Genomic DNA, 17,644 nt, shown 5'->3' with positions numbered 1-17,644 from the left:
AAAACATCTTATTTTCTGTATTGTGTTGCCATGATGGAGCCTGGTCGACCCCTGGACCAACCTATGACAGTTCTATGTGAAGTTTGCATGTTCTCCCTGTTCTTGCGTTACCTATGGGTTTCCCTGTCATCACAAACATGCACTTTAGGGATCAACCCTTCCACAAACTAAATAACTTTAAGATACAAAAAAAAAAAGTGTGCAGCACAGTGTGTTTATTTTGTGTAGTTTTCTTCATTCCTAGTTTTTCATATATGCTGTTGCTGATAATCTGTAGGATTTGATCAAATGTTCGTTGTTTTTTAACACGACTATTTCTGGCGCCTGAGGCTAAATATAAATGAGATTTGTGCTGGTTGGGGATGATGTGTAAAGGGAGAGGGCTTCACACCAAGGACAGTGGTGGGATATAAAACAGGGCGTCCTCTGAGTACCCATCCCTCAGTTCACTGAGGCAAGACAAGATTCTTCCTAATTCAACTCTACAGCTTGTATTTCTTCTATCAAAGGTGAGTCAAATCCCTCGATGGATCTTGAGTGAAGAATGTGCTGTAAATGATGGAGGTTTTTTTGACTCAGGAAGATAAAATGAGCACGGACGGTGAAATGATGATTTTCGGCGAGGCTGCCCAGTTCTTGCGAAAGTCAGAGAGGGAGCGGACAGAGGCTCAGTCCCGCCCGTTTGACAGTAAGACGGCGTGCTTTGTCAGCGAAGACAAAGAGCTTTACGTGAAGGCCACAATCCAGGACAGAGAGGACGGAAAAGTCACCGTCAAGACCATGGATGATAGAGTAGGTAGAGTGAAGGTTCACACTGATACACGGTCCCCTAGATGACATCGATCATAATCAATGACAGTTGGGAATCTGTGTACTGTCTTTGGTTATTCTGTTTTAAAACCAAATTTAAATAACAAATAAACTGTGTGGTTATTTGGTTGTACTGTCTTAAAACCAAAACAGCAGCGTTTTTCTGTTATCTAAAAAAAATCTTGTCACTTTTGTGAGATATTTGGATATTTAGGGGAAATTAGAGCGAGAACAGAAGATGGCTGCACCTGGTTTCCCTCCACAGGTCCTGGACCAGGTCTACGCACACAATAGGACTGTTAAGGATGCATTTCAGTAGTTTTCTGCTCCTGCTCCTGTTTTCATGCATCTGTGGATGTTTCAGCTTGTAAAAAGCTGCTCAAGTTGTAATTTTGTTTTTATGATGTAGGTGATCTTAACAGGGTTGAGGTCCAAATAGTATCCAAATAAACTGGTGACTGACTATTGACTGTGAGGCTGGTGTGAGGAACAATAGATTAATAATTAGAATTAGAATAATTTGACACTTTTGCAAAAATAATTACACAGCTTTATTGAGGGCAGTAAAAATATTTATTTGCATGTTTTCATAGCATGAGCGAATAACAGCAGCCGTCAACAAGAAACAAGGAGCACCAGTAGATTCATTACACTACCTCTGGTTCTTTTAATCACATATCGTGTGTGCTTTTCATAAAATGTATTTCTTTTGTTTTGATTTATTCATGTATTAACGCTACTTTTCATCAGTAATGTGACTTGTGTGTTGCTCCTTTTTTTGTCTGGGAATAAAAGTCTACCCCCATCTGTGGGTCCACTGTGTGTGGTGAACCTAAAACATGATGCTCTTGTCCATAGTTTTCCCGTGAATATCCAAATATCTTACAAACAGAACAGAACAAAATTAACAATAACCACACTGTTTATTTGTTATTTTGATTTGGTTTTAAAACATAATAACCAAAGAACAAACAGTACACGGATTCATTTGGTCTCCTCTACAGTTTTAGATCTTCTCTTTGTTTGATATTTAATCGTAGTCTACATTTCCACAGATTCATTTGACCTTCTCACTTCCATTTGTCAGACTTTGACCATCAGGGAGGACCAAGTGTTTCCCATGAACCCACCCAAGTTTGACAAGATCGAGGACATGGTGATGATGACGCATCTTCACGAGCCGGCCGTGCTGTTCAACCTGAAGGAGAGATACGCTGCATGGATGATCTATGTGAGTGACAGGATCACGGCTGCCCACATTGATTTCTAACTGGTAATACTTTGTAGATCCATGACATAAGGGTTTCATACACATGGTGTTATCTTTGGATCAGCTTTGGGGACTGCAGTGACCCAGAAATAAAATATGCAACAGCAGATTAAAGAAAAACAACCAAAATAGCTTCAACGACATCACAACGTTGATCAAACGAATTCCACCTTAAACAAGAGGGTTCAGGGAGTGCAAACCTCTGCCAAGAGCTAAAAATCCTCTTTACCATGATCATTCATACTTTAAAGGCTTGTAAGAAATGTCTATCACCATTAATGGTAAATGATAAATGGACTAGATTTATATAGCGCTTTATCACCACACTGAAGCAGTCCCAAAGCGCTTTACATATCAGCTCATTCACCCAATCACTCTCACATTCACACACCAATGGGACAGGACTGCCATGCAAGGCGCTAGTCGACTACTGGGAGCAACTTAGGGTTCAGTGTCTTGCCCAAGGACACTTCGACACATAGTAAGGTACTGGGATCGAACCCACAACCTCTCGATCAGAAGACGACCCTCTACCACCTGAGCCACGGTCGCCTTAATAACCATACAGTAGGTCCAATTCTGATTCTGAAATATATGGGCACCCACATTTTTTGGGAAAAATCGCAATGAAATGTGCAATCCTGATGAAACTTAGTTGGATAATCAAGAAACCAACCTGACATAAGTGAGTAAAATTGCATAAAGATCAGTCAATTATAAACTGAGATAATATTTTTTTAATATTTTCCAATGATGAGAAATAGGCAAAAAAAAAAAGAATCAGTATACTGATCCAGATCTCCTCCAAAATATTATCAAATCTTCCAAGAGATTTTGTTAAAATTCATTACGTCCTTTTGACGTAATCCTGCTAACAGGCAAACAAACATATAAATAAATATTCCCTCCTTTTGTGCGTTTGCTCGTCCAGACCTACTCTGGTCTCTTCTGTGTCACTGTGAATCCGTACAAAGCGCTGCCGGTCTACAACCCAGAGGTGGTGCAGGCCTACCGAGGGAAGAAGAAGATGGAGGTTCCTCCGCACATCTTCGCCCTCTCCGACAACGCCTACCAGTTCATGCTCACCGGTAACACAGCAGCACTAAGCTAATAGGCCACACGTATCACGAATTAACGTGACGATTTTTTATCCTCAGATCGGGAGAATCAGTCCATTCTCATCACGTAAGTGAACAGCAATGCTGATGTTTACCCTTGTAATGTGCTTCACCTTCTTATAAGCCTTTTACCCCCCATTATTTACTCCTCAGTGGGGAATCCGGAGCTGGAAAGACCGTCAACACCAAACGTGTCATTCAATACTTTGCAACAATCGCAGTTTCTGCAGAGAAAAAGAAGGAGACCAACAGTAAATTGAAGGTGACGTTTTTTCACACAGTGGGGTCGCTTGTTCGTTTCTGAGCTCAAACATTTGCTGGTTTTTTCAAACAGGGGACTCTGGAGGATCAGATCATTCAAGCTAACCCGCTGCTGGAAGCTTTTGGGAATGCAAAGACCGTCAGAAACGACAACTCGTCCAGATTCGTGAGTCGATCTCTATAACTTTGGATTTTATTTAGTTACACAACAAGTGTAATGTGAATGTTTTGTTTGCTTTTTAGGGGAAATTTATCCGAATTCACTTTGGTGCCACCGGAAAACTGGCCTCGGCAGACATTGAGACATGCACGTTTATCCTACTGGTCTATCAAATAACGCTACAGTTTTTCGCAAATTTAAACTATTTTTAAAAATATTTCTAAAATTTTGACAAATTGTAATTGCTTTTTGAACATGTTTCCATAAGTTTGTTCCATTAGGTTGTTTTGAGCAGTAGCCTTGAGTTGTAACTTCCATGAATTCTCATTCTGAGAGACATTGTTATTGGTGATGGACGCTCAAAACCTCCTTATAACATTCAGCTTTCCTTTGTTTGTGACTTTAGGACTCCCCACAATGCCTCAAAAGCAAAACGTTAAATTGGAAAAAAACTGTTCATAGTTTATAATTAAACTAAAGAACGATAGTCCAATCAGTACCTGAGTTATAAATATGTATCATTCAATTGGCAGAAACACAATTGAAGTCAGTTTTATTTTTGCAAAAGTCAAAATTAAAGCATTAAGTGCAATAAAAAAAAGTTAAATTTCAGTTAAAAACTGCAAAACAAAACAAAGCACTACATTATCCCATGAATCCCTGCATTGAATAAACTTTTCCTTGTGAAGACCTTCTGGAGAAGTCCAGGGTGACCTTCCAGCTGGCGGCGGAGAGAAGCTATCACATCTTCTACCAGCTCACCTGCAACAAAAAGCCCGAGCTCATCGGTACAACCCACATATTTTAAAATCCTCTCTGCACATTCTAAACTCCTGCTCTCATCTTCAGATCTTCTTCTCATCACAACAAACCCGTACGACTTTACCTATGTGAGTCATGGAGAAATCACTGTGAAAAGCATCAACGACGCTGAGGAGTTGATGGCGAATGACGTAAGTCAATAATGGACACAGAGTTTGTTGGTTCGCGTCTGATTTTGGCTTCCTTTTTAAAATCAGGAAGCGTTCGATATCCTTGGTTTCACAGCTGAAGAGAAGATGTCCGTCTACAAGCTGACTGGTGCTGTGATGCATTATGGGAACATGAAGTTCAAGCAGAAACAGCGAGAGGAGCAGGGTGAGCCCGACGGCACCGAGGGTGAGCGTGAATCCTACGAAAACATGCTGTAACCGTGGCTACGGATGAATCCAGCTGGGGTGGTTTGTTATCATGCAGAGGCCGATAAAGCCGCCTACTTGATGGGACTAAACTCAGCTGATCTGCTGAAAAACCTCTGTTATCCCAGAGTGAAGGTCGGGAACGAGTACGTTACCAAAGGACAAAACGTCCAGCAGGTAAGACCAACGTTTGTACGGACAAGCAGAGATTTTAAATCCTCCTTCATCACTGTGATGGTTAGAAGTCGAATCTTTGTACTGAATCAGGACTCACAGTTTCCCTGAGTCCTTTTAGAGGCTCTGAGAGACTTAAGTTCAGCGAACTCATGGCAAGTGTAAAGGATTCAGATGAACTTATTAACTGATGGAGTACACAAACAGTCACAACTCAATCAATCCGGCTCTAGGACGCAGGTAGCAGCCTCCTAAGAAACAGCAAGGACTCAAATGATCCTAATCAATACAGTATCTCTCATTAGTAGGTTTATTTTATAGCTGTAATTATAAATTGAGTTTCCTTTTTACTGCAAAAGATCTCAAGCAACTTTAAAGTAAATAATTTTTGGTTTGCAGGTCAGATTGTTCTCTTGTGCTTTTGGGGTTTATTGTCCTAGTATCCATATGTTTAGCAAGACTTCTGTGAAAATTCCTTGCTGTCATTCCTTCCAGATCTACAACTCCATCGGTGCTCTCGCAAAGTCAGTCTACGAGAAAATGTTTCTGTGGATGGTCGTTCGGATCAACCAGCAGCTCGACACCAAGCAGTCGAGGCAACATTTCATTGGGGTCCTCGACATTGCCGGTTTTGAGATCTTTGATGTAAGTCTTTCCAGTTGTTCTCACTGATTAATGTTGCTTTCAGGTCAAATGTGGAGTTTATTGTTTGTATTCAGTACAACAGTATGGAGCAACTGTGCATCAACTTCACCAATGAGAAGCTGCAACAGTTCTTCAACCACCACATGTTTGTTCTGGAGCAAGAGGAGTACAAGAAGGAGGGCATCGACTGGGAGTTCATTGACTTTGGGATGGACTTGGCAGCCTGTATTGAGCTCATAGAGAAGGTAAACAAGCTCACACACCTAATCATTTCAAAATAAAAGCTCTGAAATTCAGCTCGATGACTACAAATCTGTGTTTACGTCCTAGCCGATGGGAATTTTCTCCATCCTAGAGGAAGAGTGCATGTTCCCCAAATCGACAGACACCTCCTTCAAGAACAAACTGTACGACCAACATCTGGGCAAGAACAACTGCTTCCTGAAGCCCAAAACAATGAAAGGGAAGCCTGAGGCCCACTTCTCTCTGATGCACTACGCCGGCACCGTGGACTACAATGTCACCGGGTGGTTGGAAAAAAACAAGGACCCACTCAACGAGTGTGTGGTGCAACTTTACCAAAAGTCTTCAGTCAAAATCTTGTCCATGTTGTACGCAAGCTTCTCAGGATCAGATGGTATGAACACTTGAACTTGATAAGGTTTATACACACTTTCATTCATACAGTAAGGGTGTAATAAGATATTCCAATACAGTTCTGGAGCAGAAGGTACAGTAAGAAAATGGCTATTACGCTTTTTAGATACCAATATTTTACATAAGGAATTGTGACAAATGGTAATAAGGCAATCATACTGAGGTGAACTGAATACTGTTGTTGTTGGGTGCATTCCCTAGTGTTTCAAACAAAGGGATGATTCTTGGATGAATTCGTCTTTTCCTTATGTTTCCAATATGTTTGCAGAGGCTCCAGCAGCTGGAGCCAAAAAAGGAGCCAAGAAGAAAGGAGCGTCATTTCAGACTGTGTCAGCTCTCTTCAGGGTAATGTACCCAAGTAAACCCAGCAATACGGCACCAGCAAATAGTCCAAAACACACTTTCTAAGGAGTCTCAAGATGGTGAGAGACTTGTTTGGTTTACTAACCGGACAATTATAGATGAACCTACTTCACTGGTTGGGTTTATCTATGGGGTGGCTGGTTACATTATAGGTTGTTTGAGATGCTAATATTATTTTACACTAATGTGAAGTGTTATTACAACTATTAATGAATCAATATTATAAAGTAATGCAATTATAAAAACTAAAAAACTTTAAAAACAGTGCTGTCATGCATGTTCATGCACATCACATGCACAATAGTGGACGTTGTGACTCAAATAAACTGGTTACCATTTGAGCCCAAGAGGGTAAAATTATTTAAACTTTAAAAAAATTGAAATAAATGCATAGCTTTAATACACTTTAATGAAGTAGCTACTGTATATCAATAAGAGTAATATTATTGAAACATGTTAAAGTTAAATGCTATGATATGCATTGATTGTACTTTCTTGACCACTTGAGGTTACCATTTATACTATATTTCCAATACAAACAATATGTTGATTAATATTGGCCCTAAAATAAATGTAAAATGAGAAATAATCATGCCGCCACTTGGTATGGTTAGTTTCTGCTAAATGTTCTTGATGCCAAACATGAAAATAAACACAGAAAGGGAAAAATAAATGTCAACTTTACGCAAAAAGCACCTTTAACTTTAGAGTTCCCATGTTCTTTCGAAACAGGAGAACCTTGGGAAGCTCATGACCAACCTGAGAACGACCCATCCTCATTTTGTGCGCTGCCTGATACCAAATGAGACTAAAACACCAGGTCATTTTTGTTATTCCACATTTGAAAGATCTTTATCTATAAACACCAATTAAAAGAATGTTTATATAAAAATCTTTCTTCCTCACAGGTGCGATGGAAAACCACCTCGTTATCCACCAACTGCGCTGCAACGGCGTCCTTGAGGGGATCCGGATCTGCAGGAAAGGATTTCCCAGCCGGATCATTTATGGAGACTTTAAACAGAGGTTGGTGAAAGTTCATTTTAAAGAGTTCTCTTAATGTTTGATTTCAAAATCAATCTACAGATACAGAATCCTGAATGCAAGCGCTGTCCCAGAGGGACAGTTCATGGACAACAAAAAAGCTGCAGAGAAGCTTCTGGGCTCCATTGATGTGGATCACACTCAGTACAAGTTTGGACACACCAAGGTTTGGATTTACCAGAGTCTAATGGTCAATCTTTGAAGGTGTTAGGAGCGATTAAAGCAGAAAATTTAACGCTATTGTGTCATTTCAGGTGTTCTTTAAAGCTGGCCTGCTTGGCGCTTTGGAGGAGATGAGGGACGAACGTTTAGCTCAGGTCGTGATGTCCACTCAGGCTTTGTGTCGAGGCTACCTGGTGCGGCTGGAGTATCAGAAGATGATGGCCAGGAAGTAAAGCTACTTATGGCAATTGGTGGATTTAGAAACTTTAATGTCGTTATAGCTATAGGTGTAGCAACAAAAAAGCTAGGAAATCAAAAATTTAGCTCTAAAACAATCACAGATTCCAAAATGTCAACATCAATGTAATGATTTAAAAATAAATCTCCATTTACGTGTTGCAGCCAAGGAAGAACAACAACCTTAGCCACGATCAAAAAAAGCTGCAGACAGAAAAGATGAGTCAGTTAACTAAACACAGGTAGCAGATAGTTAGGACCAAAAACTAACCAACCAAACATTTGAAAATAACCCAAAAATAGGTCATTAGAAGAGAAAGGGGTCGGATCCTATTGGACTTTGGCTTCTGCTGCTTTGATTAGATTCAATCTTAAAATCCGATGATCCAAAGCCGACATGGGCAACTTGCAGCTCGTTGATCATATGCAGCTTTCAGGCTAATTTATAATGGCCTCTGGATTAATACACAAAACTACTCCAACACGCACAAAATTACTCCAAAACACACAACATGAAAACAAAAACATATACATTTACTATTAAAATATTGAAAAAGTACATAAAATGCCAACAAAATTTCCGAAAAAAAACAAACGAAAATGCACAAAATAACTCTGAAAACATACAAAACCCAACATACCCAAAACCAGACAAAATCATTGATTCCTTTTCCCAAACCAAGACTGCAAACACGCTCTTTGCTTTCTCTTCCTTTGTGTAAACAACCAAGGCATGGCACTGTAATCATTGTTAGTTTCACAGTTAGAAACCTAAAGGCGGACCCATTAACATAAACCTAGAGTCTAAAAATACTGAATCTAAGTTCTTTTGAGATCATTTAAAGTGATTGGTATTGTTTTAAAGTTGACATTAATATTAATTTAATATTATTGACAGTTGTTTAATTTTACATCACTGTCATGGACTCTATTTTAGAATGAAATAAACTAACCTTAGGTATCGTGTTGACAGGGAGGCCATTTACACAATCCAGTACAACATCCGCTCCTTCATGAACGTGAAGCACTGGCCTTGGATGAAGCTTTACTTCAAACTCAAGCCTCTTCTGAAGAGTGCTGAGGCAGAGAAGGAAATGGCCCAAATGAAGATAGATTTCACCAAGATCAACAATGACCTGGCTAAGTCAGAAAACAGGAGGAGAGAGCTGGAGGAGAAGATGGTCTCCATTGTCCAGGAGAAGAACGACCTTCTGCTTCAAGTGCAAACAGTAAGTTAAAATAATCATGAAACAAGGACTCTTGCCTTTGGAACACTGTGTGCATTCTTGATATCAGGAGGCCGATAACCTTCTGGACGCAGAGGAAAAATGTGAAGGACTCATCAAAAGTAAGATCCTGATGGAAGCCAAGTTGAAGGAGGTGATGGAACGCCTTGAAGATGAGGAGGAGGTCAACGCTGAGCTTATCGCCAAGAAGAGGAAGCTCGAGGATGAGTGCTCTGAGCTGAAGAGGGACATCGATGACTTAGAGCTCACTTTGGCCAAAGTGGAGAAGGAGAAACATGCAGTGGAAAATAAGGTAGCGTGCAAGCACATTAACTACAAACTCCAACATTTTGAAGAAGAATGTGATGGAACTGTTTACTTCAGGTGAAAAACTTGACAGAGGAGATCATGAGCCAAGATGAAAACATCACCAAGCTGTCCAAAGAGAAGAAAGCCCTTCAGGAGGCTCATCAGCAGACCCTGGATGACCTGCAGTCAGAGGAGGACAAGATCAACTCTCTGACCAAGGCCAAGACCAAACTGGAGCAGCAGGTTGATGACGTGAGTGGGTCCAGGAACAGAAAGAAAGTACAAATATAATTCACCGACATGATGCACTTAGTGACTGAACTGTGGTTTGCAGCTTGAGGGTTCACTGGAGCAGGAAAAGAAGGTCCGTATGGATCTGGAGAGAGTGAAGAGGAAACTGGAGGGTGATCTGAAACTCTCTCAGGAGAGCATTATGGACCTTGAGAACGAGAAACAGCAGCTGGACGAAAAGCTGAAAAAGTAAGGTGCACACTCCTCAAATTGTGATGGAAAAAACATATTTAAGAGGAAAAACTCAAAATTCGATTTCTTCTAATAGTAAATGGACTTCACCATCATAATGCTCTACTAGTGCTTTACACTGAAATTATCTTCAGATTATGTTGAGAACAAACTCCTTCTTTCTTCCATTCAATCAAGTGTCACTGTTTTTTTTTTATTTGACAGAAAGGACTTCGAGGTGTCTCAACTGCAGACAAAGATCGAAGATGAACAAGCGCTTGGCAGTCAACTTCAGAAGAAGATAAAGGAACTGCAGGTAAATACCTTACCTATGTTAGTTTAAAGATCACATGATGATGGTGGCTTTGGGAAGAACAATTGCAGAATTCATTGAGGTCTTAATGAGGCCCAATTTTTCAGTATTTCCAGTTGTTTGACCAGTACAAGATAGATTATGATAAGGTATGAAGTTGAAGCCGAAAGCTCTTTGTTTCATGTGCCAACAAATCAGCTCTAAATTTGTTTTGGCCACAAATCCATGATGGTCTAGACCTTTTCCCCATCTTATCTGTAAAAACCTTGGTCAAGAAGCTTCTACAAAAATAATAAAAGGTCTTTTTTTTGTTAGTTTGTTTTTATTAGTATTATGAATAAGAGATATGTATCTGAGATTAAAGCAGCTCTCAAAGTGGCAGGCCTAATACTGCCAGCCAGATTTAAATATGTTAAAGTGAATTTTAAGTTCAAAGTATTTCTGTTAACTGAAACTCATTGGAAAGGTTATTTCTTTACGTGGCCTTATTGTAACTTGTGGTTCACATTTATAAGCTGGATGACATTGTGCCTTTGCTTTCAATAGTGACAGTCTTTCTACTAACCTATTATTAGTTGTATCAGTGTGTATTAGTTAAGTACTTTCTTTGGAAGTCCCTTCAAAAACTTTGATGATTCCGCAATGTCGAAAATCATGCTTATTAAACTAATCGCCAACAGGCTAGAATTGAGGAGTTAGAGGAGGAAATCGAGTCTGAGCGATCGGCTCGAGCCAAAGTAGAGAAGCAGCGCTGCGATCTGTCCAGAGAGCTGGAGGAGATCACCGAGCGGCTGGAAGAGGCTGGAGGAGCCACCGCTGCTCAGGTGGAAATGAACAAGAAGCGCGAGGCCGAGTTCCTCAAACTGCGACGGGAGCTGGAGGAGTTCTCGCTGCAGCATGACGCCACATCGGCCGCGTTGCGTAAGAAACACGCCGACAGTGTGGCTGAAATGGGAGAGCAGCTGGACAACATCCAGAGGGTGAGGCAGAAACTGGAAAAGGAGAAGAGCGAGATGAGCCTGGAGATGGACGACTTGTCGAGCAACATGGAGAACATCGCCAAATTCAAGGTTGGCAAATCAAACTCATGGTTTTGAAAATCAGTGGCTCTTAAATGATTTAACTTCAGGAACCACAAACACCCTTAAAAACATGTCACGACATCAAAAATTGTACATTTCAACAGGTACACTAAAATTAGGTACAGTTAGATGTAGGGGTGGAGCAAAATAGTTAACTCACAATCTGATATGGAATACAGTATAGGGCTCATGATACAAAATACAATACGATATTAAATAAATAAATAAATAAATAATCTCAATGAAGAGAAACAAATGTGTAACAAATCTTTGTTGATTAAGAACAATTTGACTGTAAAAGTGTGAAACAGTGTGGGAGTGTTTAGCGTCACAAATAAGGAATGAAAACAAGTGTTCATTACTTATTTTTTTATTATTATTTCTTATTTCTGTAACATAACTTTTGAAAGCTGTATTATGGGCCTGCCAAAATAGATGGATTGTGGTATATTAGTACAGCACTGCTAAATCCATCCCTTTGCATGACAAAGCTCAGAGCTGCTACAGGAAGCAGGAGGGTCAAATGTAATTGTGCTGCTGTGGTCCTTTAAACATTTTATTTCCTGAACCTTTGAATTTCATATCAACATTTTTTTTATTTCGCAAAATTTTGTGCCACAAAATGTTGTTACTTTCCTAGTTAGATGTAATGCATGCATCATGTTATCACTTCCCAGCACATACTTTAAAGTGAATCAAAATAACCTTTAATCCTAATGAACAACACTAACTTTGTTTGTGTTGAACTGACAGATTAATCTAGAAAAACAATGCCGCTCACTGGAAGATCAACTACATGAGGTGAGAACCAAAGAGGAGGAGCACGTCAGGCTCATTAATGACCTGTCAACCCAGAAAGCTCGGCTGCAGATGGAAAATGGTGGGAAAAACTGTGAAAATGACAAGTTCTCACACACAAACCTAGTGTAATTAGTTTCTCGTGCCTTGTTTAGCTGAGATGTCTCGGCAGCTGGAGGAAAAAGACTGCCTAATTACACAGCTGAATCGAGGAAAGCAGGCCTTCATTCAGCAGACTGAGGAGATGAAACGACTACACGAGGAAGAAGTGAAGGTATCCAACCCACAAACACAAAGAGTGGATATGTTTGACACTTATGATGTCGTCTGCGATTGGTTTAGGCTAAAAACGCCCTGGCTCACAGCCTGCAGTCGTCCCGTCACGACTGTGAGCTCCTTAGGGAGCAGTTTGATGAGGAGCAAGAAGCCAAAGCCGAGCTGCACCGATGCCTCTCCAAGGCAAACACCGAGGTCGCCCAATGGAGGACCAAATACGAAACAGATGCCATACAGCGCACTGAGGAGCTCGAGGAGGCCAAGTGAGATCAACCTCTGAGTTGGTTCAAAACTAAAAACCTGAGCCTAATCCTTATTCTTTCACAGAAAGAAGCTTGCGCTTCGCCTGCAGGATGCAGAGGAAGCCGTGGAGGCTGTGAACTCCAAGTGCTCCTCTATGGAAAAGACCAAACAGCGGCTGCAGGGGGAGGTGGAGGATCTGATGATGGATGTGGAAAGGTCAAATGCTGCCGCTGCGGCTTTGGACAAGAAGCAGAGGAACTTTGACAAGGTTCTAAGAATGCTTTTTATAGTTTTTCCAAGCTAAGGTTTTTCAACTTTTATTGATTTTTTGATTGAATAGTGGCTTGTATTCTCTTGGTGCAGAATGATCTTGTCTCATATCAGAAAATACCAAAAGCAAAGAATCGAGAATTTTCAATTCTGTCTGCAGGTTGTGGCTGAGTGGAAGCAGAAGTACGAGGAGAGTCAGGCTGAGCTGGAGTCGGCACTTAAAGAGGTGCGGACTTTTGGAACCGAAAACTTCAAGATGAAGAACGTCTTTGAGGAATGTCTGGAACAACTGGAGACCCTCAAACGGGAGAATAAAAATCTACAGCGTGTGTTTAAGATCTAATGTCTTATCAGTTTTACTAAACTAATCATATGTTCTGCAAGTGTTTCAATTTGTTGGTAATATTTGTTTTTTTTTTATATAACCATTATCATGTTTTTGCAGAGGAAATAATGGATCTCACCGATCAGTTGAGTGAGACAGGAAAAACTATCCATGAGCTTGACAAAAGCAAGAAACAGGCTGAGCAGGAGAAGCTGGAGGCCCAGGCTGCTTTGGAGGAGGCAGAGGTCAGTGGAAGCAAAAGATTCACATCAGAAAAAGTAATACATCGACAAAGAGTAACTTTTTTTTTGACTCAGGCATCTCTTGAGCACGAGGAATCTAAGATTCTGCGTGTCCAGCTGGAGTTAAACCAGGTGAGCTCAGAGATGGACAAAAAGATGGCCGAAAAGGACGAAGAGGTTGAACAGCTGAAGAGAAACAGCCAGAGGGCCATCGATACGATGCAGAGCAACCTGGATGCAGAAGTCCGGAGCAGGAACGATGCCCTCAGGGTGAAGAAAAAGATGGAGGGAGACCTGAACGAGATGGAAGTCCAGCTTAGTCACGCCAACCGGCAGGCGGCCGAGACTCAGAAGCAACTGAGGAACCTACAAGTTCAAATGAAGGTCGGCCTTATGCACAAGGACAAACTAATCCTGATTTGTCTTTGAGTATCTAAACAAAAATGCATCTTTTACTGGTTCAGGAGGTGCAGATTCACCTGGACGATGCACTCAGAAGCAATGACGACATAAAGGAGCAGGCTGCCATGTCCGAGCGCCGAAGCAATCTTATGCAGTCCGAGATGGAGGAGATCCGTGCCGCTTTGGAACAAACCGAGAAAAGCCGCAAACTGGCCGAGCAAGAGCTGCTGGACGCCAGCGAGCGTGTTCAGCTTCTTCACTCACAGGTTCAAACTCACCACTGTAACATTGCAGTCTCTGAAGGACATTAACTGTATCCTGTATTGCACATATTGCAACACTTCCAGAACACCAGCTTGCTCAACAGCCGCAAAAAGCTTGAGGCCGATCTGTCTCAGATTCATGGAGAGATGGATGACAGCATTCAATCGGCCAGAAACGCTGAGGAAAAAGCTAAAAAGGCCATCACAGATGTAAGAAGATATCCTTCTGTTTCAGCTCAGGCAGATTCACCAATGAAAATTGTGTCATATTTAAATGTGTACCCTTCAGGCTGCCATGATGGCTGAGGAGCTGAAGAAGGAGCAGGACACCAGTGCTCACCTGGAGAGGATGAAGAAAAACCTGGAGGTGACAGTGAAAGACCTGCAGCAGCGGCTGGACGAGGCTGAGAACCTAGCCCTGAAAGGAGGCAAGAAGCAGCTACAGAAGCTGGAGGCCAGGGTAACTCATTGGTTCTGCCAATCCATTATAAAACAGTATTAACATGTCATATTTCAGTGTGTGATTGTTTTGGACCACCTCGCCCGAAGTTAGAAGAAAGAGAAAATAAAAGGGGTTTCAGAGTTGAATCTCTCCTCTTTGCAGATGATGTTGTTGTCTTAGCCACCTTGAATGATTGCCTGGGTCATTCACCTGGGCAAAAGCTTACATTTCGGAAGTGATGAGGACAAGGGACAGAAGATATGAGTCTGGGGCCATTGTATTGTCCCTGCACAGAGGTTCAAGTATCTCAGGTTCTCAACTAATGGTATACATAGCATGGTATTGACTGACTTATCGGTCAAGTGTCTTGATTAGCATTGCTTAAAGGCGAAGTTTACATTTTATCAATCGGTACACTTTCCGATCCTAACCTGAAATCAAGAACTTCGGATAATGACCACAACTACAAGATTTCACGTTCAAACTGCAGAAATGATCTTCCTGCAATGGGAGATGCGGTTTGGACACATGTAGAAACCCATTAGAAGAGTTAAAGATGGGATTAATTTGGCTGCTGGAAGGATGGAACATCTATTGATATCCCCAAAAGGACTTGTGCTAAGGAGCCATCTGTTATAAGTCGTATGTTTCTAATGAACTCATATCGTTTTTTTGAAGGTGCGAGAGCTCGAAAACGAACTGGAAACTGAACAGAGACATGGCTCTGATTCGATCAAAGGCGTGCGTAAACTTGAGCGTAAGATGAAGGACTTCGCCTATCAGGTGAGCCCTCAGAAAAAGGAGAAAAATATGTGGTTTATATAAGTGCTAACATTCTTATTTTTTATGAACAACCAGTCAGAGGAGGACAAAAAAAATGTCACACGGCTGCAGGAACTGGTGGACAAACTCCAGCTGAAGGTCAAAGCTTACAAGCGGCAGGCTGAAGAAGCTGTGAGTGATTTATTGCTGTTAGTGAGGATGCCTCCTGCATTCTCATTAAACATTTTTCAACATTTTAATTTTGAAAACCGCTTTATAGAAAACATTTACTTACTTACTTATTCAACTTTTTTCATCCATTTCAACGTTTTTCAACATTATTGGTAATATTCAGCTATTGCTAGGTTAATATTATTGCTAGGTGAATGCCTATGCTAGGTTAATGCTAATGCTAGGCTAATGCTTGGTTAATGTTAATGCTAGGTTAATCCCAATGCTAGGCTAATGCTAACATAAGGCTAATGACATTGCTAAGCTAATGCTAACACTAGACGGCAATAGAATTAGCTATAGCCTATTGCTAACGCTAGGCTATAGCTAATGCTAGGCTAATGTTAATGCTAGGCTAAAACTAACACTAGGTTAATGTTAATGCTAGATTAATGCTATTGCTGGGTTAGGCGAATGCTAACATTAGGTTAATGCTAATGCTAGGTTAATGCTAATGCTAAGCTAATGCAGTGCGCCGCGGGCCAGCACCTGCATCCTCACTTGCATTTTCTTTAGGAAATGCAAATGTTCTCGTAATAAATGGTCTCCGAGGAAAACTCTTGGTGAGGTGTTCATTTGTGTCCTGCAGGAAGAACAAGCCAACACTCACCTGACTAAACTGAGGAAGGTGCAGCATGAGTTAGAGGAGGCCGAGGAACGAGCGGACATCGCTGAGTCCCAGATCAACAAGATGAAAATCAAAAACCGTGACATGAGCAAAGTGAGTCAGCCAGCGTCGATAAACATCTTTTTAAGTACTTTTCTTCCCAATGTTTCTGTCCTTCTCTTTTTCTAGGCTAAAGACAGTGGGGAGTAGCGCAATCCACCACAACCACAACCTGGACTGCTGTGCCTTTTAAACTAGTTTGCAACATACTCTTAAGATGTGTCGTGATTTAAAAAAAAAATGTATTTAAAGCCACTTTTTGTAACATTTTTATAACTACTCAGGTTCTTGTGTATGAAGGTCACGAATCATACAGATGTCAGAGACTGTGAAAACTACAAAGTAAAAAATATAGAAATGTTTCAGGCACAAAGCACTTATAACAAATAATGGCAACAAATATGAACAAGTGAAGCTTAAAAGTCACAATTACCGTGTGTGCTCCTCAAACCACACAGAATAGGTAAGGTTTTCTGCAGCAACATAGGTATTTTCCCTCTGCAGCCGTATTGCATCTGATTGATTCCACAGGTGCAAACCTTAATTACCTGAGGTCACATGACTTACCTCATTCCCATTAAATTAAAACAGTCCACATTCTTAAACCATATAACCTAGGTGCTTATGAAAACAATCATATCACAAAAACCAAAATCTAAAAACTCAAAATGAACCGTCTCCTGGACACTTACAATTGTTATTCATCATCCTGAGCAGGGTTTGCATGTTCTCTCTGAGTGTGAGAGGTCAGAACGTGAGGGAGGTGAATGAAAGGTAGCAGCAGAATGTACGTTTTTAAAGCCAATCCATTTTAATGAAAGTCCGGGAAGAAAAACGAGGGACAAAAAGTGAGAAACCTGTCTGAAAAAGGAATGAGGACACAAGGAGACGAAAAATGTTTTATCGGCTTTCCCTGATTTGACATAATTACTGATAATCTAAGCATCCCCAAATCAATTAAACAATGTTTATTAGCGAATAATCAAGGTAATTTTTGTAAATAATTGTATTTTCCTTTAGAAGTATGGAACATGTTGGTCCAGTAAACCCTTTAACACTAGCTTCACCTGTGTGGAGACAAGAATCTATACAATTCTTCTGCACTTGCACACAGACAAGACAGGGGGTGCAATACAATACACCTATGAATTAACCCACACACCCAGGTTGTGACAGCGCCCTCTTAGTGTTACATAGTGTTCCACAAACTGGCTTTAAATGGCTTTTTGATGTAGTGGATGTATGTTGCCTT

General features: G+C 40.8%; 1 protein-coding gene across 1 annotated transcript; it reads left to right on the top strand.

Annotated features, from left to right (window-relative positions):
- Positions 1 to 588: 588 nt before the first annotated feature.
- On the top strand, positions 589 to 16,661 carry LOC114468117 (myosin-1B-like). Its single transcript, XM_028454820.1, has 39 exons — positions 589 to 792; positions 1,898 to 2,041; positions 3,012 to 3,168; positions 3,238 to 3,265; positions 3,352 to 3,460; positions 3,533 to 3,625; positions 3,703 to 3,766; positions 4,309 to 4,407; positions 4,469 to 4,572; positions 4,639 to 4,777; positions 4,856 to 4,974; positions 5,467 to 5,616; positions 5,691 to 5,861; positions 5,947 to 6,253; positions 6,542 to 6,618; positions 7,369 to 7,456; positions 7,545 to 7,662; positions 7,723 to 7,846; positions 7,935 to 8,071; positions 9,053 to 9,308; positions 9,376 to 9,618; positions 9,690 to 9,866; positions 9,949 to 10,094; positions 10,302 to 10,392; positions 11,070 to 11,459; positions 12,225 to 12,351; positions 12,425 to 12,543; positions 12,612 to 12,808; positions 12,873 to 13,056; positions 13,219 to 13,384; positions 13,504 to 13,628; positions 13,701 to 14,009; positions 14,090 to 14,293; positions 14,375 to 14,500; positions 14,580 to 14,750; positions 15,411 to 15,515; positions 15,591 to 15,686; positions 16,315 to 16,446; positions 16,522 to 16,661. The coding sequence occupies exons 1-39, from the start codon at positions 589 to 591 to the stop codon at positions 16,540 to 16,542; spliced, it is 5,817 nt and encodes a 1,938-aa protein (XP_028310621.1). The 3' UTR covers positions 16,543 to 16,661.
- The last annotated feature ends 983 nt before the right edge of the window (positions 16,662 to 17,644 follow it).

The sequence above is a fragment of the Gouania willdenowi genome, chromosome 8 (assembly GCF_900634775.1).
Source record: "Gouania willdenowi chromosome 8, fGouWil2.1, whole genome shotgun sequence".
NCBI classification, from domain to species: Eukaryota; Metazoa; Chordata; class Actinopteri; order Blenniiformes; family Gobiesocidae; genus Gouania; species Gouania willdenowi.
The sequence above is the reverse complement of the archived record's forward strand: the minus strand, read 5'-3'. Positions and strand labels throughout refer to the sequence as shown.

Excerpts from the sequence above, each read along its gene's own strand:
- LOC114468117 (XM_028454820.1), top strand. The coding sequence starts at position 589 with ATGAGCACGGACGGTGAAATGATGATTTTCGGCGAGGCTGCCCAGTTC. Across the intron at positions 4,408-4,468 it reads CAAAAAGCCCGAGCTCATCG|ATCTTCTTCTCATCACAACA; the intron begins GTACAACCCACA and ends TCTCATCTTCAG. Across the intron at positions 6,619-7,368 it reads CTGTGTCAGCTCTCTTCAGG|GAGAACCTTGGGAAGCTCAT; the intron begins GTAATGTACCCA and ends CTTTCGAAACAG.